This window comes from Schistocerca nitens, chromosome 1 (genome assembly GCF_023898315.1).
Source record: "Schistocerca nitens isolate TAMUIC-IGC-003100 chromosome 1, iqSchNite1.1, whole genome shotgun sequence".
In the NCBI taxonomy this organism is placed as follows: Eukaryota; Metazoa; Arthropoda; class Insecta; order Orthoptera; family Acrididae; genus Schistocerca; species Schistocerca nitens.
The window spans coordinates 1,374,750-1,402,153 of record NC_064614.1 but is presented as its reverse complement, the minus strand read 5'-3'; the positions used below and the strand labels follow the sequence as shown (position 1 = coordinate 1,402,153).

Genomic DNA, 27,404 nt, shown 5'->3' with positions numbered 1-27,404 from the left:
ACAAATTGAAAAGACTCTCAGGTAATATGAACAAAAATGCTGACATTAAAATTACAAAATGTGGAATTAAATTCCACACATAAATAGCTGTCTACAGATGCTAGCATTTGCTAGCTTGACAATATTTTCATCAACCTGTACCAGTGAGCCATTATTTTCTGAAATGAACGACATTATAGACTTGGGAAGGGAGTGAGACAGGGCTGTAGCCTATCCCCGATGTTATTCAATCTTTATATTGAGCAAGCAGTGAAGGAAACAAAAGAAAAATTCAGAGTAGGTATTAAAATCCATGGAGAAGAAATAAAAACTTTGAGGTTCGCCAATGACATTGTAATTGTATCAGAGACAGCAAAGGACTTGGAAGAGCAGTTGAACGGAATGGATAGTGTCTTGAAAGGAGGATATAAGATGAACATCAACAAAAGCAAAACGAGGTTAATGGAATGTAGTCAAATTAAGTCGGGTGATGCTGAGGGAATTAGATTAGGAAATGAGACACTTAAAGTAGTAAAGGAGTTTTGCTATTTGGGGAGCAAAATAACTGATGATGGTCAAAGTAGAGAAGATATAAAATATAGACTGGCAATGGCAAGGAAAGCGTTTCTGAAGAAGAGAAATTTGTTAACACCGAGTATTGATTTAAGTGTCAGGAAGTCATTTCTGAAACTATTTGTATGGAGTGTAGCCATGTATGGAAGTGAAACATGGACGATAACTAGTTTGGACAAGAAGAGAATAGAAGCTTTCGAAATGTGATGCTATAGAAGAATGCTGATGATTAGTTGGGTAGATCACATAACCAATGAGGAAGTATTGAATAGAATTGGGGAGAAGAGAAGTTTGTGGCACAATTTGACTAGAAGAAGGGATCGGTTGGTAGGATATGTTCTGAGGCATCAAGGGATCACCAATTTAGTATTGGAGGGCAGCGTGGAGGGTAAAAATCGTAGAGGGAGACAAAGAGATGAATACACTAAGCAGATTCAGAAGGATGTAGGTTGCGGTGGGTACTGGCAGATGGAGAGGCTTGTACAGGATAGAGTAGCATGGAGAGCTGCATCAAACCAGTCTCAGGACTGAAGACCACCACCACAACAGAAACAACAACAACAACAACAACAACAACAACGTTGCAGTTCTTAAATAAGCCATATAACCGCTTCCTCACAATTTAAAGCTTTCTGGTATTGTTTATATATTGCCAAAGGACGCTGCCATCTGTAATCACTCTACCAACAATATATTGTTTTTGTGGAATGTTATCAGTCACGTCACGAGTGGAAATTCTCTTCCGATAATTCCTGATAGTGTTTTTAGAACAGAAGTTTATCTTCTAGGTAACATGAAATTCAAATTTTCTCAATCCATTGTGGAATAGACGAAAATTTCGTCCAACAATTAGAGCGTGAATAGAGAACATACGCATCAGTGAACTGGGATTCGTTCCGAATTTTCATGTTATTTCCTTGGATTTATTTTGCCAGCAGCATAAAAGCCAATGAGTGTTGCGGAAATAGTTTCATATACCAAACTCAATATCTGAATCAAAGAGTTTCGTAACTACTGAGATCTGGCACACACTGTAACCTGTGCTTGTAAATACACACTTATATTCGTTCTGCAGAAGTAGGTTTAATAATGAATAGGAAAATAGGAATGCGGGTAAGCTACTACAAACAGCATAGTGAACGCATTATTGTGGCCAAGATAGATACAAAGCCCACGCGTACTACAGTAGTACAAGTTTATATGCCAACTAGCTCTGCAGATGACGAAGAAATTGAAAAAATGTATGATGAAATAAAAGAAATTATTCAGATTGTGAAGGGAGACGAAAATTTAATAGTCATGGGTGACTGGAATTCGGCAGTAGGAAAAAGGAGAGAAGGAAACGTAGTAGGTGAATATGGATTGGGGCTAAGAAATGAAAGAGGAAGCCGCCTGGTAGAATTTTGCACAGAGCACAACTTAATCATAGCTAACACTTGGTTCAAGAATTATGAAAGAAGGTTGTATACATGGAAGAAGCCTGGAGATACTGACAGGTTTCAGATAGATAATATAATGGTAAGACAGAGATTTAGGAACCAGGTTTTAAATTGTAGGACATTTCCAGGGGCAGATGTGGACACTGACCACAATCTGTTGGTTATGAACTGTAGATTAAAACTGAAGAAATTGCAAAAAGGTGGGAATTTAAGGAGATGAGACCTGGATAAACTGAAAGAACCAGAGGTTGTACAGAGTTTCAAGGAGAACATAAGGGAACAATTGACAGGAATGGGGGAAAGAAATACAGTAGAAGAAGAATGGGTAGCTCTGAGGGATGAAGAAGTGAAGGTAGCAGAGGATCAAGTAGGTAAAAAGACGAGGGCTAGTAGAAATCCTTGGGTGACAGAAGAAATAACTGAATTTAATTGATGAAAGGAGAAAATATAAAAATGCAGTAAATGAAGCAGGGAAAAAGGAATACAAACGTCTCAAAAATGAGATCGACAGGAAGTGCAAAATGGCTAAGCAGGCATGGCTAGAGGACAAATGTAAGGATGTAGAGGCTTATCTCACTAGGGGTAAGATAGATACAGCCTACAGGAAAATTCAAGAGACCTTCAGAGAAAAGAGAACCACTTGTATGAATATCAAGAGCTCAGGTGGAAACCCAGTTCTAAGCAAAGAAGGGAAAGCAGAAAAGTGGAAGGAGTATATAGAGGGTTTATACAAGGGCGATGTACTTGAGGACAATATTATGGAAATGGAAGAGGATGTAGATGAAGATGAAATGGGAGATATAATACTGCGTGAAGAGTTTGACAGAGCACTGAAAGACCTGAGTCGAAACAAGGCCCCGGGAGTAGACAACATTCCATTAGACCTACTAACAGCCTTGGGAGAGCCAGTCCTGACGAAACTCTACCATCTGGTAAGCAAGATGTATGAAACAGGCGAAATACCCTCAGACTTCAAGAAGAATATAATAATTCCAATCCCAAAGAAAGCAGGTGTTGACAGATGCGAAAATTACCGAACTATCAGTTTAATAGGTCACAGCTACAAAATACTAACGCGGATTCTTTACAGACGAATGGAAAAACTAGTAGAGGCCGACCTCGGGGAAGATCAGTTTGGATTCCGTAGAAATGTTGGGACACGTGAGGCAATGCTGACCCTACGACTTATCTTAGAAGCTAGATTAAGGAAAGGCAAACCTACGTTTCTAGCATTAGTAGACTTAGAGAAAGCTTTTGACAATGTTGACTGGAATATGCTCTTTCAAATTCTGAAGGTGGCAGGGGTAAAATACAGGGAGCGAAAGGCTATTTACAATTTGTACAGAAACCAGATGGCAGTTATAAGAGTCGAGGGACATGAAAGGGAAGCAGTGGTTGGGAAGGGAGTGAGACAGGGTTGTAGCCTCTCCCCAATGTTATTCAATCTGTATATTGAGCAAGCAGTGAAGGAAACAAAAGAAAAATTCGGAGTAGGTATTAAAATCCATGGAGAAGAAATAAAAACTTTGAGGTTCGCCGATGACATTGTAATTCTGTCAGAGACAGCAAAGGACTTGGAAGAGCAGTTGAACGGAATGGACAGTGTCTTGAAAGGAGGGTATAAGATGAACATCAACAAAAGCAAAACGAGGATAATGGAATGTAGTCGAATTAAGTCGGGTGATGCTGAGGGAATTAGATTAGGAAATGAGACACTTAAAAGTAGTAAAGGAGTTTTGCTATGTGGGGAGCAAAATAACTGATGATGGTCGAAGTAGAGAGGATATTAAATGTAGACTATAAATGGTAAGGAAAGCGTTTCTGAAGAAGAAAAATTTGTTAACATCCAGTATTGACTTAAGTTTCAGGAAGTCGTTTCTGAAAGTATTTGTATGGAGTGTAGCCATGTATGGAAGTGAAACATGGACGATAAATAGTTTAGATAAGAAGAGAATAGAAGCTTTCGAAATGTGGTGCTACAGAAGAATGCTGAAGATTAGATGGGTAGATCACATAACTAATGAGGAGGTATTGAATAGAATTGGGGAGAAGAGGAGCTTGTGGCACAACTTTACTAGAAGAAGGGATCGGTTGGTAGGGCATGTGTTGAGGCAACAAGTGATCACCAATTTGGTATTGGAGGGCACCGTGGAGGGTAAAACTCGTAGAGGAGACCAAGAGATGAATACACTAAACAGATTCAGAAGGATGGAGGTTGCAGTAGGTACTGGGAGATGAATAAGCTTGCACAGGATAGAGTAGCATGGAGAGCTGTATCAAACCAGTCTCAGGACTGAAGACCACAACAACAACATAGACTCACTAAGAAATCATGTGACCAATAACTAGTTCAGCTCACATTCTGCTCAATGTTATCAAGTTTGCACTTAATATAAATTATTTTGCATCAAATTTGCAAAGAAGAAATCATATTAATTTTTCTTTCCTTTAGATAAACTTCAAATGTTTATTTTACGATTGCTGTATAAAAGGCCTATGCCTGGTTGCAAATAAAGAATATGAATATGGAATCATTCCTTTTTTTTTAATTTTTTATTTTTTTTTCCCCCAGTAATCAGTGGAGTCCAAATTTCTTTGCAATATCAAATTTCAAAATATCCATGCATTATGTCTAACAAGCAAAAATAGTAAGGAAAAAAGAAGTGGAATAAGTGGTATAAAAATTTAGTTCTACAATTAGTTTGATGGGACGGCAGGACTGTATTAAACATTTCTTTTAAAAAAAATGGTATGTAGATGTACAAAGGTTCACTAGCTCTGTCCACTAGAGAATGCACACACATGAAAGAATTTTTTTTTCTTGCAAATCTGTCAAATTTGTTGCCAAGATCATACATAGTTCTTTTGTTTTAAATTACAAATACTGAACAGTATAATACTATAACAGCAATAATTTCAATCATGTTTACAGCACTGATTAACAGATTTGTAGGAAAAACCATATTGTTACAGTGACCACCAAAGATACTTTATTTTAAAGTGAAACTCGTATGGTCTAAATAAGAGTTATTACAGTTGAAAAAACAATATATATCCTATATTACTTGCGTAACTGTGAAAGGCGATTCAAATCAAGAACCGACACTAGAAGAAGGGATGGAACTTTTAAACACACTGAAGAGTACAAATATCTACGAGTTAATATCACACAATATGGAAAACAAGACAAGGAAGTTAATTCAAGGATAAATGCTAGCAAGTTTACTATTGGAAAAGTAAATGGTATTTTATGGGACCAACAGATCAGAAAGGAAACAAAAAAAAGAGCTTCACAATTATCAGAAGCATTATGACATATGGATCAGAAGGAAGTATGGACAGTTAAATGGCAAATAATAAAAAGGCTGATGGCAACAGAGATGGGACTTTTGGAGGTGGTCTGCAGGAGTATCTAGGCAAGAAAGAATCAGAAATGATGTAATCAGGAAGAAAATGAATATTACAAATTCAATTGCAGATTTTAGATAAGAAAAACAACTGTTATGTTATGGACATATAAAAAGGATGTCAAAAGAGAGATTACCACAGCAAATTATGGAATGTGAGCCACCAGGAAGAAAGTAAAGAGGAGGACTTCACACCACAAGGATTCAAGGAATTCAGACCTCTATCAGAAGAACAAATATTGAAGAAAATTTATGGGCAGATAGACAAAAATTGGGGATGAAAATAAAATTAGACGTGTAATCTTGGGGTACAGGAAAATTTAACATTATGAAACCAGATGATAAATAATAACTGATTGCAGGAGAAAGGCCTAAACACAATTTAAAAAAGACAACACGCAATGTATTTTGACAAAAATCCCACTGACATAGTTTTTTTTCCCTACTACATTACAATGACATCCCCCAGAACAAAACAACAGCTTGCTCATACACACACACACACACACACACACACACACACACACACACACAGTATCAGGTTTAACTTGTAACAATACTAAATAAAATTCTTAATCTACAATGGGTACTCTCTCTCAAATTGGGTCCCACACCAGGAAAGTTAAACATACAAAAAATCGTGACTGGCACCACCAAATGTTATAATGACAGAAATGAAATATCACTTTCATTCAATTACCTGGCCCCCAGAAGTTCTGCAACAGAAGTGATGAACTCTCTTTCTTTGCCAGCATATGTACTCAGAGCTATCACACAATTTTTTAATGGTTTGGTGCTTGTATCTAATGATACAGGCTGATGATAATAATTCACAGGTACTAGTTCTCCACATTCATAGCAATCTTCCTGGAAGTTTGACAAGATATTTCATGAGAGTCAACTGGAAAGCACTACCACATATGGTAGTAACTATACTGAGTTAGTTGCAAAAGGCACAAAATAAAAATTAACAACAATTTCCAAGTTCTTTTTAACATTACCACAGTAATAACACTAGTTTTAGAAAGACTATGCCTGTAATGGACAAAGGTATTAAAGTCATTCCTGCAGAGCAGAGCACCCATACCGCTTCTCAGATTAGAAGAGGAAGATTATTGTTCTTAGCTTTCACTGCAAAGTCTGAGTTGTAGAGTAAAGGTAACTGTGTGATGCCTCCATAAAATTTCTTAAAAAGGTGCCAATTTACCAACCAATCACAGCTCCATACAGATAAATTCAAAACAAGAACTCTATGACAAGATAGAAGTGCAACAAAAAGTCAAAATTAAACACACCTTGTATATAAGCTCAAGCTGACTTTTTATATTTTTTACTTCCATTATTACGAAATGTTAACTGATTTTGATTAATTGTTTAAGGAGGCCCAACAGCTGAGATCATCAGTCTCCTATTCGCCCCCAACAACAGAAGCAGTGTACCCAAGCTGTCTGCGTACATAATAAATTCTGTATGCAACTGTGACAATGTGTTCTAAATGATCATGTAGTGATTATCTTAGATGGAATGTGCAAACCACCCTGGTTTTCACCAACTGGGCTGTGGGAAATCACCTGAAAGCCCATCCAGGCTAGCTGACCCATTGTCAACCCTCCAGGCGGATTCAATCCGGGAGCAGCATACCTCCCATCCTGGACGTGATTACATTAACATGTGCAGCTACCAGGGGCAGATCACTGAGTAATTGATATTATTTAACTGTGTGGGCACATGCCCTTCCTGTCCCCAGTCATTTAATAACTAAAAGTGATATTAGTGGACTAGTGCATAGAGCATTAGACTCCGACCCTGGAGGTCCACAGCTCAATCCCAGATAAGGGTGTGGATTTTTCTTTATTCCAGTCCTTCCAGGATGGCTCAGGTCCACTTAACCTGCTATCAAATGAGTACTGGTGACTTTTTTTTAGTTATAGAACATGAGTGGAGTGATGGGTCTGACAATGTCCCTCTCCTACTGCTGTGGGGAAGAAAGACTGTGTTCCACGTGCAGTCAGGTCAACGGCTCAGTCACAGCCTTATGCCACAGACTTAACCTGTTATCTAGTAACTACACTGCAATCCTACAACAATAAGTTTTATGTAGTTTGGTACTACCTCACTTTTACTGTGGGACATATTTATATTTACATCTATTTATCTCTGAAACTACACTCATGTCACCACACAGTACATATAGGTTTCTAACCATGTCACAGAGAGCCTCAACTATCTCCTACATATCATGTTTATCAGAGTATAAGACAATCCTGAATATAAGATATAAGACAATCCTGAATATAAGATATAAGACAATCCTGAATATAAGATATAAGACAATCCTGAATATAAGATATAAGACAATCCTGAATATAAGATATAAGACAATCCTGAATATAAGATATAAGACAATCCTGAATATAAGATATAAGACAATCCTGAATATAAGACAATCCTGAATATAAGACAATCCTGAATATAAGACAATCCTGAATATAAGACAATCCTGAATATAAGACAATCCTGAATATAAGACAATCCTGAATATAAGACAATCCTGAATATAAGACAATCCTGAATATAAGACAATCCTGAATATAAGACAATCCTGAATATAAGACAATCCTGAATATAAGACAATCCTGAATATAAGACAATCCTGAATATAAGACAATCCTGAATATAAGACAATCCTGAATATAAGACACCCTCTTTTTCAAGATGCTCCTTGGAGAAAAAAATTCTTTAACAAATTCCATCTAATTAAAATTACAAACTTATTCTGACATAAGGTATCTGTTTGAAAAGTAAAATTACAACATCCTAAACTTTGGCCATTTATTCACTGTCTACAGTGAAACACAGACTGCAGTATTTTCTACAGTACATGTCATACATAAAAGCAGCAATTAATACATAAATAAAAGATCACAATCATGATTCAGTGCAATTCTTGAACTTTCGCTTGACCTGCGATCTGGTGATGTCTGTTGGTACTATTTCCACAATGGGCTTTTCCACTGCTGTTTATTCTTGCGATAACAATTGCAGTCTGTTTAATGTGATTAATTTTGTTTGTCAGACATTTAATTCTGGCTTAATTTTCTTCCTTGTTTCATCTTAATATCTCCATCTTGCTCTAAAGCTGCTTAAAAGCTGGTGACATTTTCCCACAATATTCTAATAGCAAAAAGAAATTGTATTTCTCATTTTCAACTTACTTGGTAAATCTTTGCAGTTTCTCAAAACAAAATAGAATACTGGCTTGAGTTTAGGATCAAGCTATTGTTTCTGAAGGACAAGATTTTCGCCTCTGAATGTTACCTTTACTTAAAAAGCAGCTTAATTGTAGGGTATGTATACAACTTCCACACATGAACCAGAACTTATAATGCAGAACTGTCCAAATACAACAAATGTTTGTAAGTTGAGAGAGAATCTAATGCTATTTCCTCCTATATTTCACAAAATCATCAATTTTTAAGCAGAGCATTAGATTACTGTAGTGGCTAGTTCACAATTTCTTGTGTATCCGTTGCACAGTGCACTAGAGCTCCAAGTCAAATGTCACGTCGTCATTTGAGCAACGTCGATATTGTATCGAGAGTTTCGGCATAACGTAAAACCTCAAGGCTATTCAAATGAAAGAATTAACAATGTAGGAAGATACAAACTGCTACTTACCATACAGAAGACACATCAAGTTGCAGACAGGCGCAATTAAAAGATACTCACATATAGCTATTGGCCATAGCCTTCATCAGTAAACACACACACACACACACAACCGCCAACTCCAGTATCTCAGGCTGGAATGCCACGTCACCCTGCATGCAGACAGCAATCTCGAGAGGGTGGGGAAGGGGAAGAGATAGGAGTGTACTGGTGGGGAGAGACGAATCCTGTCTGGTGGAATGTATAGGGACTAGACTCCCAACATGAAAAGCGTCAAAAGGTTGTGGGACAGGGAGGTGGGGGAAAAAAGGAGCAAAAAAGGGAGGAGTGGGGAAAGATGAGCATTTGCGTCAGCAGAGGGCTGCAAATACACAAGGTGGGAGATGAGAATGGGGAGGAGATGATAGGACAGAGGGAGTGAAAACTATTAGCTGGAGGTGTGGGGGCAGGATGTTACCATAGATTGAAGTCAGGATAATTACAGGAGTGAAGAATGTGTTGTAAGAGTACCTCACATCTGCTCAGTTCAGAAAGGCTGATTGTGGAGGGAAGGATCCAGATGGCTTGGGTAGTGAAGCAGCCATTGAAATTAAGTGTGTTATGTTCAGCAGGACGTTGTGCCACAGGACTGTCTACTTTGTTCTTGGTCAGAGTCTGGTGGTGGCCTTTCATCCTGGTGGACAGTGGTTGGTACTCATACCAATACAAAAAGCTGTGCAGTGACTGCAGCAGAACTGGTAAATGAAATGGCTGTTTTCACAGATGGCATGGCATCTGATGGGGTAGGATAAACCTGCAACAATACTGGAGTAGAAAGTGCTGGGTCAGTGGATAGGGTAGATTTGGTACCTGGGTCTTCCACAGGGATATGATCCTTGTGGCAAGAGGGCTGGGATTGGTTGTGGTGTAGTGACGGACTATGATGATGTGGGGGTTGGGTGGGCACAAAACATCACTTTAGGAGGGGTGAGAAATATCTCAGGTAGGATGACTCATTTCAGGGCAGGATGTTAGGTAATCAAAGCCTTGGCGAAGGATGTGGTCCACTTGTTCCAGTCTGGGGTGGCAATGTGTGATGGTGAGGGCACTCCTTTGTGGGGGGGGGGGGGGGGGGGGAGTAGGAGATGATAGGACAGAGGGGGTGGAAACTTGTCGCTGCTGATGCCACCTCCCTATACACCAACATCCCCCAGGCCTATGGTCTTACCGCTATTGCACACTACCTTTCCCCAGCATCCTTTACGTTCCAAACTCAACACCTCATTCCTCATATACTTTACTAACTTAATCCTACCCCGCAACTACTTCTCATTTGAAGGGAAGGTAAATAAACAAATCCACAGTGCAGCCATGGCCCCTGCATGGCACTCTTCTTCACCAATGTTCTTAGAGGTCGTCTGGATGAGACCTTCCTAGCCTTCCAAAACACCAAATCCCTTGTCTGGTTCAGGTTTATTCATGGTATCTTCATGATCTGGACCCAGGGGCTAAGAGATCCTACTTTCATTCCTTCACAACCTCAACACCTGCTCTCTCATCTGATTCACATGGTCCACCTCAGCCCAGCATGCCACCTTCTTAGATGTTGACCTCCTCCTCTCTGATGGCTGCATCTGCACCTCTGTCCACATTAAACCCACCAACCACCAACAGTGGCTGCTTTTTGACAGCTGTCATCCATTTCAGACTGAAAAATCCCTCCCATATAGCCTGGCTACCTGTGGACAGCATATCTGCAGTGACAGAAACTCCCTTGCTCAGTATGCTGAGGGTCTCACCAAGGCCTTCACAGGCAGGCAATATCCCCCACACCTCTAGTCTGCAAACAGATATCCCATGCCATTTCCCCTCACAACCCCAAGAGCCCACCAACCCTAAGAGCCTGCCACAAAGCAGTGTTCCTTTCATTGTTCAGTACCCCATGGACTGAAACAACAACCACTTCCTTCACCAAAGCTTTGATTACCTATCACCGTGCCCTTAAATGAGGGACATCCTACCCGAGATACAACCCATCCCATCTAAAACTGGTGTTCCATCGCCCACCCAACCTCCACAACATCCTAGTCCATTCCTATGCCACTCCCACTCCCAACCCCTTGCCACAATGATTATATAACCTGCCCACCTGTGGAAGCAGCCATGTCATTTACCAACTCTGCTACTATTATTGCACAGGTTTTTATGTGGCCAAGAGCAAAGTAGGCCACCCTGTAGCAAAACATACAGTGGAACATAACACACTTTATTTCAATGGCTACTTTACTACCCACACCATCTGGATCCCTCAATACACCACCAGCTTTTCTGAATCGCGCATATGGGAGTTATCCTTACAGCACATTCTCTGCTCCCGTAATCATCCTGACCTCAACCTACGGTAACATACTGTCTCCACACCCTCCACCCAACAGTTTGCACCCCCTATGTCCTATCATCTCCTCCCATTCCTGTCTCTCACCCTGTTTAGTTGCAGCCTTCTTTCAATGTATCTACCTGTCTTTCCCACTCCTCTAATTTTTTGTTCCTTTTTCCCCACCTCCCTGCCTCACAACCTCATGACACCTCGCCTGTTGGAGTCTTGTCCCTGCACACTGCACCAGACCGTGTTCATCTCTCTCCCCACCCATACACTACTACTACGTGTGCATGAGGTGTACTTGTGTGTGTGTGTGTGTGTGTGTGTGTGTGTGTGTGTGTGTGTTTACTGATCAAGACTATGGCCAAAAGCTGTATATGAGTGTCTTTTGTTTGTGCCTGTCTGCAACTTGCGCGTCTTCTGTACGGTAAGTAGCAATCTGTCTCTTCCTACATTGTTGATATTTCTACCTGGAGTTTCAAATGAAAGCATTGTTTGCCAACCCATAACCTCGGAATTCTTCAAAATAAATTTGTACAAAACATCGATAAAGAATGCTTTATCTGTTAATGTAAGGCAACCCCTACGTTAATCTACTGAACTATGAAAAATGTTGATCTGAGCAGAAATAGTTTAATCTGCACATATAGGACGATCCAGCATTTTTCGAATGATGAATTTGGGTAAAAAATATTGTCTTATAGTTGCGTAAATACAGTATTATGTTATCTGTCCTGCCCACCTACCTAAATTTACAATTACAGCAACACAGAAGCAATATCTACTATACTAAGCATCATATTGTCAATCTGAAGTATCTCTGATGGCTCCAGGCTGCTGAGTGGTTATCCTGTCATTTGTGCCTCCACTGACTAAATATTTTTGCTTTTTATTTTTCAAGGTAAAAAAAGTCACTGTTCAGTCTGTTAGTCTATTAAACATAACCCTTTTATTTCTCTCTTTGCCTATTTCTCTTATTTCCCTTTGTTAATGCCTTTGTTCTGACAGAGGGCATCTGGACATATGGACAGCATTCAAACATTACACGAATTGGTGTTCTTTAGTAACACCAATCATTCACAACCTAGTGTGAATATTTTCCTGTCCTGCGTAAATGAGATGTGTGGAGATCACAGCCATTCCACATGGTGATTACAAAAATTTTAGCTTCATTGTACTATTCCATAACTCTTTCCGGAAATGTTTAATTTCATCGTTTTAACTTTACTCTATTTAGTGATTCAGGTACTAAACTTTTTTGGGTTATGACAGAAACATAATATAGTGTCATTTTTGTGCGATCTGGATAATGAAACACATCAGAAGCTGCCAAAACCTTCTTCTCTTCCATGCATTCTATGAGAGTTATAAATACCATCACTATTTTATAGCTACTTCAGAGAAACTGCAATAAGATCAAAAATAAAACACAATTAATATGGATAGTGGTGCCAACTAATCTAATCATTATTTTTTACTGATTTCAAGAATACCTACTGAACAACCACTGTATTTACCTTACACACTTGTTTATATTTACACTAGCGACCTGACCCAGCTTCGTAGGGGCAGCACTACTTATCTAAAGTTGGACGACTTGTCTGGCATAACAGTAATTTTGTTTACTGGTCACTGCAGAGATTTAAGTTAAAAATTCAGGGAAATACATAGTTAATTGAGTATCATCACTCTCACACAACAACTGATTTAAGCAGCGCATGACAGGAAAGTTCTCAGGTGGCACAAATGTTATCCTGTCCAATTTTAATTGGCATTTGGAGTGAGATATTGTGCCAGTGTTGGGAGCTGTGAGGTACCACACTAAGCCAGTGTAACAGCAGTTACATTTTGACTTGAGCTACAGCCGTTTTCTGGCCATCTGATAGCAACACAGTACTGCAGAACCTGCCTGACCATAACAGAGTTTTCAGCATGTGCTACGGCCACTTGCTGTTCACCTAACTCCAGTGTCAAACCGATGGAAGCTGTACATTCTTGTGAACTTTTCCCACATTTTCCTTCAAACCACTTAAACATTCACTTGACACCATTAAATCTGTTCTTATTAACTTAATATCTGATAAATATTGCATCACATGTAGTTTAGGAAGTCTGCAGTAAATTGTGTTGTCAGTCACTACTCTTGATGAACTGTGGTATCATGTTGAAGCTGCATGGGCAGCTGTAACTGTACACGCCACCCAAGCTCTGTTTGACTCAATCAAGGCTGTTATTACGGCCAGAGGTGGTTGTTCTGGGTACTGATTTCTCAGGATCTATGCACCCAAATTGCGTGAAAATGTAATCATATGTCAGTTCTAGTATAATATATTTGTCCAATGAATACCCGTTTATCATCTGCATTTCTTCTTGGTATAGCAATTTTATTGGCCAGTAGTGTATTTATTTTGCACTTTATTATTTATTTGAGGTACTTGTGTGTGGTGTGTGGCAGATAGAGTTCAGAGTTCCAAGGAGGACCTCTAAGCACTACACCACCCGATCCTACAATGAATATGCAACCACAATGAATGAAGGTGCATATAAAATTATATACATACATACAGATAGAATAAAAGCTAGTGAAACCCATTGTTTGATTTTACTAAAACTATTAAATACAGTACTTTAGTTAACTAGGTATAGTAACATATGGCACAAAAGCTAGTTGCATACATGGACGAAAGAAATTTGGCTTTATCTGGGAATGGTTGATAGTTAGGAATTTCAACTCCGTTCCTGCTCAAAGGTTTTTTTGCCACTTTCGCACAGCAACAATGCTGCAAGAAATCCATGAATTCATGCTATGATGCTGCATGTGAAAGCACTACAGTACAGCGATTAAAACTGAGCAACTGTGCAACATAAAAAAAACTGAACATCTTTGTGACCAACTGGAATTTATTATAAAACTGGAAGAGGATTAAATGTTCTTTTCTATGCTGAACTGACAGGTTATTTAGAAGCGATAAATAAGCAATTTGGTATAGTGGTTTATGAGTTAAATGTAAGTAACATTTACACTGATTAAGAATAATCATAATTCAGAAGTCAGACTAATGCTTACTTAATGCATCTGGTAGTTGTCAAATACTTCATAATTTAAACTTACTAAACAATTTTACAATAATTAATGTTGCATTTATATATTATGTATGAGTGAATTTTTGACAGCAACAGATGTAAACAGGAACTCATCACGACATTCAACAGCAAGAACCAACACTAACAACCATTATTCCGTGATATTTCATGGTCACCAAGAAATACAAACACGATTTTTACAAATATTTATTTTAAATCTGAATAGTCTTGGGTAATGAAGAACCAACAGCTGAAAATTGGCAATACATATATAAGTTTTGGATATACTGTATTTGTTACAGGCATGAAGCTTGTTTTCCAGAAAATATAGTTTGAGACAGCAACGACAAACAGCACAATGTGCTTGCTACAACTGCCTAGCAGAAATCTGCACCCATTGTTTGTAGTGAACAGTTCCACATATTGAGAACAAGCTGGCAGTCGGTGCAGCATGCTCACAATAACAACTAAGCACACACACCCACTACAAGTGAGCAAAGCATGCTGCATGTACAAACCGTAAGTGAGGTTTTCCTTATCAAAACACAGTGGGTTCTGTTTGAATGAGATACAATTTATTCTGTAAAGGATTTTTTTATCTGCATTTATACATTAAACCTGTTAGATGAATTTCGTCAATTTATGAGGGATTTAGATAGAACAAGTGTATCACTTAACAGCATTATGAAAAGGAAAGTTGCCACTCACCTTAAGTGGAGATGCTGAGTCGCAGATAGGCACAACAAAAAGACTGTGACAGATAAGGCTTTCGGACCACAGCCTTCGTCAAAAATAGATCTCTCTCTCACACACACACACACACACACACACACACACACACGTACGCGCCAACACAACTGACACATACAACTGCAGTTATGTGAGTTGTGTTTGCGCCTGTGAGTAAGGTTTTTTAAGGACTTAGGGGCCGAAAGCTTTATTTGTGAAAGTCTTTTTGTTGTGCCAATCTGCGACTCAGCATCTCCGCTGTATGGTGAGTGGCAACTTTCCTTTTCATAATATTGTTACATTCCATCCTGGACTTTCCATTAAAGGTATCACTTCATATTAATACCTTCTTTGTCAACCACTTCTGCGCATTTTTAAAATTATTATGTGTGAGGAGGTAGATGACCAATGTTTTCACGAAAGATTTATGCAATTTATGAACAAAAAATTCTCAAACTGGCAAAAGATCTTCTCAAATAGACAGATTTTCTAAGATGAATGAAAGATTTTCTAATACAGATGATACACTGCTTTGGGTTCTCAATTAATTGAAAAGAGGTAAACTAGAAAAGTGAATGTAATTAAGATTAGAACATGTGCAAGATTTTAGAGTTCATTTAGATTTGATGGAAGTCAAGTTGGAAAACAAAGTTTAACATCTAGTTAGTGTTAAAGTAGTACAGGATATACCATTCAATGAAGAGAAAACATTAAAAAAAGAATTAATACAGACAAAAGATAATTTCAAACAAGTTACAATTACTATTATTGAAATGTTTATAGCAATTGAAAATTAAATAGAATGAAAACAGAGAAATTTAGAAACTAGTGTGGGACCCTCTGGTAGTGACAGAGCTGACCACAATATGGATTTGACACATGATAAGTTACTATTTTCTGTCCTTTTGTGCAATCTGATGCACAAACTTCATTATACAGCAAAGGGGATAAAATATATACTGCATGTTTCATATCTCAGTAGTTACCAGAACTTTGAATATGTCAAACTGGAGGTAAGGAAACAATTACACGATTTATATTTTGGCCCAAAAATTGTATACTGCATGTGAAAAAAAATTATTTTGAGAATGTTGAAAATCAGGAGAAAGAAAACTGGCGTTCTACGGATCGGAGCGCGGAATGTCAGATCCCTTAATCGGGCAGGTAGGTTAGAAAATTTAAAAAGGGTAATGGATAGGTTAAAGTTAGATATAGTGGGAATTAGTGAAGTTCGGTGGCAGGAGGACCAAGACTTTTGGTCAGGTGATTACAGGGTTATAAATACAAAATCAAATAGGGGTAATGCAGGAGTAGGTTTAATAATGAATAAAAAAATAGGAGTGCGGGTTAGCTACTACAAACAGCATAGTGAACGCATTATTGTGGCCAAGATAGACACAAAGCCCATGCCTACTACAGTAGTACAAGTTTATATGCCAACTAGCTCTGCAGATGATGAAGAAATTGATGAAATGTATGACGAGATAAAAGAAATTATTCAGATTGTGAAGGGAGACGAAAATTTAATAGTCATGGGTGACTGGAATTCGTCAGTAGGAAAAGGGAGAGAAGGAAACATAGTAGGTGAATATGGATTGGGGGGAAGGAATGAAAGAGGAAGCCGCCTTGTAGAATTTTGCACAGAACATAACTTAATCATAGTTAACACTTGGTTCAAGAATCATAAAAGAAGGTTGTATACCTGGAAGAATCCTGGTGATACTAAAAGGTATCAGATAGATTATATATTGGTAAGACAGAGATTTAGGAACCAGGTTTTAAATTGTAAGACATTTCCTGGGGCAGATGTGGATTCTGACCACAATCTATTGGTTATGAACTGCAGATTGAAACTGAAGAAACTGCAAAAAGGTGGGAATTTAAGGAGATGGGACCTGGATAAACTGACTAAACCAGAGGTTGTAGAGAGTTTCAGGGAGAGCATAAGGGAACAATTTACAGGAATGGGGGAAAGAAATACAGTAGAAGAAGAATGGGTAGCTCTGAGGGATGAAGTAATGAAGGCAGCAGACGATCAAGTAGGTAAAAAGACGAGGGCTAGTAGAAATCCTTGGGTGACAGAAGAAATAACTGAATTTAATTGATGAAAGGAGAAAATATAAAAATGCAGTAAATGAAGCAGGGAAAAAGGAATACAAGCGTCTCAAAAATGAGATCGACAGGAAGTGCAAAATGGCTAAGCAGGGATGGCTAGAGGACAAATGTAAGGATGTAGAGGCTTGTCTCACTAGGGGTAAATAGATACTGCCTACAGGAAAATTAAAGAGACCTTTGGAGAGAAGAGAACCACTTGTATGAATATCAAGAGCTCAGATGGCAACCCAGTTCTAAGCAAAGAAGGGAAGGCAGAAAGGTGGAAGGAGTATATAGAGGGTTTATACAAGGGCGATGTACTTGAGGACAATATTATGGAAATGGAAGAGGATGTAGATGAAGACGAAATGGGAGATAAGATACTGCGTGAAGAGTTTGACAGAGCACTGAAAGACCTGAGTCGAAACAAGGCCCCGGGAGTAGACAACATGCCATTAGAACTACTGACAGCCTTGGGAGAGCCAGTCCTAACAAAACTCTACCATCTGGTGAGCACGATGTATGAGACAGGCGAAATACCCTCAGACTTCAAGAAGAATATAATAATTCCAATCCCAAAGAAAGCAGGTGTTGACAGATGTGAAAATTACCGGACTATCAGTTTAATAAGTCACAGCTGCAAAATACTAACGCGAATTCTTTACAGACGAATGGAAAAACTGGTAGAAGCCGACCTCGGGGAAGATCAGTTTGGATTCCGTAGAAATGTTGGAACACGTGAGGCAATACTAACCTTACGACTTATCTTAGAAGAAAGATTAAGAAAAGGCAAACCTACATTTCTAGCATTTGTAGACTTAGAGAAAGCTTTTGACAATGTTAACTGGAATACTCTCTTTCAAATTCTGAAGGTGGCAGGGGTAAAATACAGGGAGCGAAAGGCTATTTACAATTTGTACAGAAACCAGATGGCAGTTATAAGAGTCGAGGGACATGAAAGGGAAGCAGTGGTTGGGAAAGGTGTGAGACAGGGTTGTAGCCTCTCACCGATGTTATTCAATCTGTATATTGAGCAAGCAGTAAAGGAAACAAAAGAAAAATCCGGAGTAGGTATTAAAATTCATGGAGAAGAAGTAAAAACTTTGAGGTTCGCCGATGACATTGTAATTCTGTCAGAGACAGCAAAGGACTTGGAAGAGCAGTTGAACGGAATGGACAGTGTCTTGAAAGGAGGATATAAGATGAACATCAACAAAAGCAAAACGAGGATAATGGAATGTAGTCAAATTAAGTCGGGTGATGCTGAGGGAATTAGGTTTTGAAATGAGACACTAAAAGTAGTAAAGGAGTTTTGCTATTTAGGGAGTAAAATAACCGATGATGGTCAAAGTAGAGAGGATATAAAATGTAGACTGGCAATGGCAAGGAAAGCGTTTCTGAAGAAGAGAAATTTGTTAACATCAAGTATAGATTTAAGTGTCAGGAAGTCGTTTCTGAAAGTATTTGTATGGAGTGTAGCCATGTATGGAAGTGAAACATGGACGATAACTAGTTTGGACAAGAAGAGAATAGAAGCTTTCGAAATGTGGTGCTACAGAAGAATGCTGAAGATTAGATGGGTAGATCACGTAACTAATGAGGAGGTACTGAATAGGATTGGGGAGAAGATAAGTTTGTGGCACAACTTGACTAGAAGAAGGGATCGGTTGGTAGGACATGTTTTGAGGCATCAAGGGATCACAAATTTAGCATTGGAGGGCAGCGTGGAGGGTAAAGATCGTAGAGGGAGACCAAGAGATGAATACACTAAACAGATTCAGAAGGATGTAGGTTGCAGTAGGTACTGGGAGATGAAGAAGCTTGCACAGGATAGAGTACCATGGAGAGCTGCATCAAACCAGTCTCAGGACTGAAGACCACAACAACAACAACACATGTTGAAAATAGTAAAGTAAATGCCAAGAATGTCTCCCACCACCTCCGAAAGTCCCACCATCCGGCCACAGAGGAGCATTCCCCTCACAACTCAGTACCACCCAGGACTGGAGCACCTGAATTACATTCTCCGCCAGGGTTTCGATTACCTCTCATTGTGAACTGAAATGAGGAATGTCTTGCCCACTATCTTTCCCATCCCTCCCAAAGTGGTATTCCACCATCCATTGAATATACACAATATACTCGTCCATCCTTACACAGCCCCTGTTCCCAATCCCTTATCTCTTGGTTCATACCCCTGTAATAGACCTAGATGCAAAAGGTGTCCCATATATCCTACCACCACCACCACCACCACCACCACCACCACCTACTACTCCAGTCTGGTCACTAACATCAACTATCCCATAGACGTCAGGGCCACCTGTGAAATGAGTAATGTGGTCTACGAGTTAACCTGCAACCACTGTGCTGCATTCTATGTAGGCATAACAACCAACAACTCGTCAGCATTAAGGCCACAGACAAACTGTGGCCAATAAACACCAGCTTTGGTGAACTGCACTGGTGGGAACGTTCCCTGCAGTACAGTACATCCTACGTTCCCGTAACCCTCCTGGCCTCAACCTTTGTTAGTCACTGTCCTCACCCATCCAGCCTCTTCCCTGTTCCCATTCCAGCACTACACATCCATCATTCCACCATCACATCCAGTCATTTTATTTCTCTTCTTATCCGCTACTTCCGCCCCGGCCCCCCTCCTCACCTCTCCCCTTTCCTCTTTCTAATCTGCAGCACTTCACTGTCTGCCACCCCTACCATACTATCCCTCCCCCTCCCTGTCCCAGCCTCCGCCTTTCCCCCACCCAGTTGCCACTCCCATTGTGCACTGATGCTGCTGCTCGCAGTGTAGTTTCAGTTGCCCGCAATGTGGTTTCAGTTGCCCGCAATGTGGTTTCAGTTGCCCGCAATGTGGTTTCAGTTGCCCGAGACTGCAGTTGTGTGTGTGAGTTGTGTTCACGTGAGTGTGTGCCCGTGTGCATGTGTGTGTGTGTGTGTGTGTGTGTGTGTGTGTGTATTATTGACGAAGGACTTGATGGCCAAAAGCTATAATTGTGAGTCATTTTGTCGTACCTATCTGCAACTCAGCATCTGCGCTATATAGTGAGTAGCAACTTTCCTTCTCATAATATTGTTACAATACTGTCACATTAAAGATACCAAATGAGGATACAAGACGGCCGTGATGTACTGTTGTGGTATCAGAATTCCCTCAATCACAACCAGCCATGACCTGGAATCATAACCAATGGATCCCCACACTATGATGCCAGGAATCACATTGCTATGCTTATCCAATGAAAGAATGGGACCTCTCCCCAGGTCACTATCATACTGTCAAACAACGGCCATCCAGTGTGGTGTGCAGAACCACGATTTATCACTGAACACAATGTGATGCCATTCATTAGCAGTCCATGCTTTCAGGTCATGGTGCCATTTCAAATGCTGCCATTTGCACTGTGGTGTTAACAGCAGCCTTTGCGTGTTGTTGTTGTTGTCTTCAGTCCTGAGACTGGTTTGATGCAGCTCTCCATGCTACTCTATCCTGTGCAAGCTTCATCTCCCAATACCTATTGCAACCTACATCGTTCTGAATCTGCTTAGGGTATTCATCTCTTGGTCTCCCTCTACGATTTTTACCCTCCAATACTAAATTGGTGATCCCTTGATGCCTCAGAACACGTCCTACCAACCGATCCCTACTTCTGGTCAAGTTGTGCCACAAGCTCCTCTTCTCCCCAATCCTATTCAATACTTCCTCATTAGTTATGTGATCTACCCATCTAATCTTCAGCATTCTTCTGTAGCACCACATTTCGAAAGCTTCTATTCTCTTCTTGTCCAAACTAGTTAATACAAATACTTTCAGAAATGACTTCCTGACACTTAAATCTATACTCGATGTTAATAAATTTCTCGTGGAGGTCAGACCAAAACCCTGATGAGTGTGCTTGTCCTCAATTTCCCATGTAGTCCAACATTCCAGTTACCAAATTGGACACAATAACTCCATTGTTACCAGTCCATTATCAGATAGTGAAGCACAAGAGGTCGCAGAAATGGATGTGGCAACAAACGAAACCGAACCTGAAAATGTTGGTTGCAAGACGACAACAAATTACATTTTTCAATTAACATGCACACAGATGATACTAACATTACCATTCAAAATGATACAATGATGACAGTAGATGAGATGGGAAGTATTTTTTTCCCTGGTGAAAATGTAACACATGCTTTGCCTGGCACACTTATGCCTAATGCAAACGTGACTTGACAGGTAGCATTGCACACGATGCAAATGTTACAATAGTTATTTAAACAAAGCTTCAATGATAATTAAAAAAATAATTGAAAAAAATAACAAACTTCATGAGCAAAATCAAACACTTACAGGAAGTATTAATGAAAAATTTAATGAGTTTTCAAAACAAGAGACAGATACACAAAGAGAATTACCTGAATAGCAAAAGCAAACTCTTGATGCTTTTAAAACCAACGTAACGCAACAGTTCAATCACTTGGCAATAGATCTGTGTGCTGATCTTTTAAATGAATTATTGGGTAACCATGTAATTATGGGGAAAGACCTAATAACACAATTACTCAGTGATTTGTCACAAGATATAGGTAATTTAATCCAAAAAGTGTCATCAGTAGGCAAGATACAAGAAAGGTTCGTGCAAGAGGTGAAGAAAGTATCTGAGGCACAGACAAAAATGCAGCAGGAGCAGTCACAATTGTGCTAGAATATAAACACATTCGCAGGTACCATTCACTGGTTGTTAACAGCATGCAAAGGTCAACCTGAACAGGCACAAGACTTGTCATTGCAACTAAGTAACATAAATTTAAATACTCATTTCACGAGAAAAGAGCAAGAAAGGATAGATGAAGACGTTACGACTGGTTTCCTAGACCAAGGCAGTACCCTGGCGCAGAAGGAAGTGGAGGAACATATGAGTTACGTAGATGTAATCAAGGGAGCATAAGGCAGAACTAAGAGCTGAAATTTATCAGCAGTTGAAAGCAGTTGAGGAAAAATCATGGACTAACATTGTTAGTAACACTGAACAGGAAATGGAACATTCAACCCCAAGCTATCGTGTGTCAACTGACAGGATAGATAATCTGAACATCTAACCACACTTTAACCCTAATCAGTCAGATGAAACAGATCACAACCATAACATGCAGCGCATGCTGCCGACTTCTCTCATAGCATGCAGAGGTATTCGGAATACGATCTGATACGTCAAAACAATATCACGCCGGCAACGGACAGTGCATGCCTTTCTACTTTGTTCATGGATGAAGGCTTATTATGAAACGGGCAGTTTCCAATATTTTCTTCCGAAGATAAGCAAACAAATCCAGTCGTGTTCATAAAAACCCTCCAGAAAGTTTTCCCAAGGAATAGTACCAAAGTGCAGAAGATATGCTTGTGGTAGGTTATACACAGGGTGTTGTCCTGCTGTGGGCCACTGACCTGGCAGAAAAATGTCACACCTATGAACAGTTCTGGTCCATCGTGGTGCATGAGAGATCGAGGTGCGAAGTGTGTAACATGGTGCCATTCAGCTGTAAGCACAGAGCGTTCAGAAGATACTTCGAGAAGTATCTAAATAAACCTGATATCACATGTAGATATCCTAAAAATCTTGAACAGCCGACTACCGGCTAACACACATGAGAAATTAATCACAACTCCTGAGCACTATATAGAGAATTTCCTCTCAGCTCTCAATTCCATTTATCTTATTTACAAAGAGACACCCGTGCAACCACAAAGTGACAGCACGCAGGGAGACTCCACACAAACTAACACGCAACACGGCGGGAATGCTAATAACAACCAAAACGTTTGGCAGCCATATCTCCCTCGCAACAAAACCAACAGGAACCAATTTGATAAAGGAAAGGGGCAAAAATTCAAGCGAGGATATAAAAATAACGAAGGACAGAATTTCAATTGGACAGGATTTAATGGCCAGATGGGTTATAGTCAGCAAGTATACAATGTGCCACCGACCAGGCGCTATGACCCGACCGGTCACTGGAAAGCGCAGAATGCAAACAGGCAACAAAATAATCAGTACAATCAAAATTACATTTCAAATAGCGGCCAGGGATAATAACATTTCAAATCAAGAACTGCGCAAGGTACTAACTGGCGAAACCAGATGTATAAAGTGCACATAGTTCAGGTTACCCCTAACGAAGATGTCAGTGCTCAGATCAATTAGGAAAACTCACAGCAGTCTTGATACGCCCCTGTTTGGTGACCAGTAACAGGTGTGGGGGCATGGAACTATAGTTAAAAGCTGCTTTCTTAGATACAACTCGATAACAGAGATGACCTCTGTCAGCAGAGTATTACCAACTGTGTCGATGGAAATGTAGACACAACATGGGCGGTAATCAGTCCACAAATATTTGGTTTAAGAGTACCCATAGCACTGGACACTGGAGCTACCATGAAAGTACATTCACAATGTCTGGCTGATCAATTACAAAAACGAGGACACATACTGACATTTCCAGTCCAAAATTGTAAAATACAAACAGCTGTAGGAGGTAAGTCTAAAGGCATAAAATTCCAGGCATCGTTTCCAATTCAAATTCAGAGCTTCAGATCAAAATGCATTTTTCTTGTGGTTGAAAGACTAATAGCAACCTGTCTTATCAGCACGGACACCTTTAGGAAGTACCACACACAAACTGACGTTGGTAACAGGAAGTGTCATTTCGTTGTGAACAACCAACAATATTCAGTATACCAAGTCAAGTCAAATGCCAGAGAAAGCAAACCAAAACACAATGCTGACTTTCCAATACAATTCTTCTATCTTACCATCATGTTTGTAAACACGCAGGGAATGGAGCAATCACAGGGAGATGAAATAGGTCCTGAGGAAATAGGCCCCAAGATCATGTGCGCCGAGGAATGAGAGTCAGCGTGTCTTACAGAAGAACAAAAGGAAGAAATGCAAGAGCATATAATGTGTTTTGATGATATTTTTGAATAGCACCCTCACATAATTAAAGGATACAAAAACAAAATGGAGGTGTAGTGACACAAAACATTCTGCCTTTCATCATACCCATCCCACTGGCCAAGGAGGAGGCTGTAATGAAAGATCAACAGAATGCTAAACTGGTACATAATACAACCATCCTTCTCTGCGCACTGTAGCCCCATTTAGCCCATTAGCAAATCAGACGGTAGCAGCCACCTCATGCTCGACGCACGAGGAATAAATAAAATTATTGTGCCTGTCAGGACACGGCCCGACAACCTTGAAGAACAACTTCTATAATTCCATAACGTTAAGTCCCTCACCATAATACATCTCCGAGCCTTGTACTGGTAAATTGCACTACATGAAGACAGCCGTAAGTGCACTGCTTTTGTATGTGGGGGCAGAAGCTACGAGTTCTGTGTTCTCCCTTGTGGTTTGAATGTCAGTGTAGGCATATTTATTTCTGCTTTAGATCGAGTCTTAGGACCTGAATTGTTAAGTAGAGTCACTGCGTATGTGGATAATTTACCGATTGCTACCTCCATATGGTCAGAACACGTAAGTCTCGTGGCTCAAGTCTTATCGGTTTTCAGAAATTGGAGTCACAGACAAGCTAATGAAGTCACATTTTGATGAGAAATGGGTGTTAAATTCCTTGGAAACATAATATCACCTCAAGACATACTTCCACACCCTAAGAAGCTTGATGGTATCAGATACTGCCCTGTACTTCAAAATAAGAAACAGTTAGAGGGATATCTCGGTTTAGTATTTTTCTTCAGAGAATTTATACCAGCTTTTAAATAGTGACACACTACTGAATCTTCTACGTGACAACCACCCTTGGTTATGGACCAAGCAATGCCAAACTGATTTTGACAACATTAAAGAAGCTCTTTTTGAATACAAACATCTTCCATCATCCTGTCATGACCCAGGATTTTTGTCTGTGTACAGAGGTGCCCTTGCAAGGTCTGGGGGCTTGTTTATTCCAAATCACTGACACAAATAGGGAGCTGACCCCGAGGTAATTAGTTTTGCTATTAGGACCCTATCTGAAGCCGAATGGGCATATTCCATGACCGAATTGGAAGCTCTAGTGGTAATATGGACTTTCAAAATGTTCGAATATCACCTGTGGGGAAAGCATACCAAGATGTATTGCGACCATCAGTCCTTGTCCTTCCTTCTCACTTGTAAACTCTTACACAGGATAATCACTATATAGTGTTAGTGATCACAGGAATCTGATTTTGAAATTATATATATCAAAGGTAACCAAAACTTAATTGCTGATGCCTTATCAGGGCTTCCAAAAGCTCTAGACAAAGTCTGGCATTTGCGGAGAACAATTCTGAAATCAGGGTTCTGTCGATGAAAGATAAAAACACAACAGCCATACTACTTTAAGATGTGTAAAAGCATGGAGCAACTGCAGCAGAAAGAGCCTAGGTGGCAAAAGGTAAGGCTAAAACTGATGCAGAACAATGATGACAGGTTGAAGAATATTTTAATGATTTACCAAAGTGTGTTGTTTTGCCAACACCACCCAGAGCAGAGACAGTGTTGTGTTTGTTTACCAGAGGACCACTTAACGACTTTATATTATACACTCACAATGTTTAGGGGCACTAGGGCATCTCCAAAATGTCTTAGTAAGATGAACACTTATTGTTACTATCCAAATTTAAGATTAAAAGTTCTGCAGGTAGTATGGAAATTGTGATGAAGCAAGCTGGGATAGATTTAATTTCCCTCTTGTTATGCCAACTGCCTCCTCAAAATTAGTTTTTTCAATTTTAACTAATTACCATTAACATACATGAATACAGGGTGTTACAAAAAGGTACGGCCAAACTTTCAGGAAACATTCCTGACACACAAAGAAAGAAAATACGTTATGTGGACATGTGTCCGGAAACGCTTACTTTCCATGTCAGAGCTCAGTTTATTACTTCTTTTCAAATCACATTAATCATGGAATGGAAACACACAGCGTAACAGAACGAACCAGCGTGACTTCAAACACTTTGTTACAGGAAATGTTCAAAATGTCCTCCGTTAGCGAGGATACATGCATCCACCCTCCGTCGCATGGAATCCCTGATGAGCTGATGCAGCCCTGGAGAATGGCTTATTGTATCACAGCCGTCCACAATACGAGCACGAAGAGTCTCTACATTTGGTACCGGGGTTGCGTAGACAAGAGCTTTCAAATGCCCCCGTAAATGAAAGTCACGAGGGTTGAGGTCAACAGAGTGTGGAGGCCATGGAATTGGTCCGCCTCTACCAATCCATCGGTCACCGGATCTGTTGTTGAGAAGCATACGAACACTTCGACTGAAATGTGCAGGAGCTCCATCGTGCATGAACCACATGTTGTGTCGTACTTGTAAAGGCACATGTTCTAGCAGCACAGGTACAGTATCCCATATGAAATCATGATAACGTGCTCCATTGAGCGTAGGTGGAAGAACATGGGGCCCAATCAAGACATCACCAACAATGTTCACAGAAAATCTGTGTTGATGACGTGATTGCACAATTGCGTGTGGATTCTCGTCAGCCCACACATGTTGATTGTGAAAATTTCCAATTTGATCACGTTGGAATGAAGCCTCATCTGTAAAGAGAACATTTGCACTGAAATGAGGATTGACACATTGTCGGATGAACCATTCGCAGAAGTGTACCTGTGGAGGCCAATCAGCTGCTGATAGTGCCTGCACACGCTGTACATGGTACAGAAACAACTGGTTCTCCCGTAGCACTTTCCATACAGTGACGTGGTCAACGTTACCTTGTACAGCAGCAACTTCTCTGACGCTGACATTAGGGTTATCACCAACTGCACGAAGAATTGCCTCGTCCATTGCAGGTGTCCTCGTCATTCTAGGTCTTCCCCAGTCGCGAGTCATAGGCTGGAATGTTCTGTGCTCCCTAAGACACCGATCAATTGCTTCGAATGTCTTCCTGTTGGGACACCTTCGTTCTGAAAATCTGTCTCAATACAAACGTACCACGCCATGGCTATTGCCCCGTGCTAATCCATACATCAAATGGGCATCTGCCAACTCCGCATTTG

General features: G+C 39.9%; 1 protein-coding gene across 4 annotated transcripts in view; it reads right to left on the bottom strand.

Annotated features, from left to right (window-relative positions):
- Positions 1-27,404, bottom strand: part of LOC126240314 (DNA topoisomerase 2-binding protein 1-A-like) — a 308,035-nt gene that overhangs the window by 91,408 nt on the left and 189,223 nt on the right. For all 4 annotated transcript variants that reach the window (XM_049947915.1, XM_049947916.1, XM_049947917.1 and 1 more), the window contains one exon: positions 6,099-6,265. In XM_049947915.1, coding sequence (XP_049803872.1) covers positions 6,099-6,265 — 167 coding nt within the window. The remainder of the gene's footprint in view (positions 1-6,098; positions 6,266-27,404) is intronic.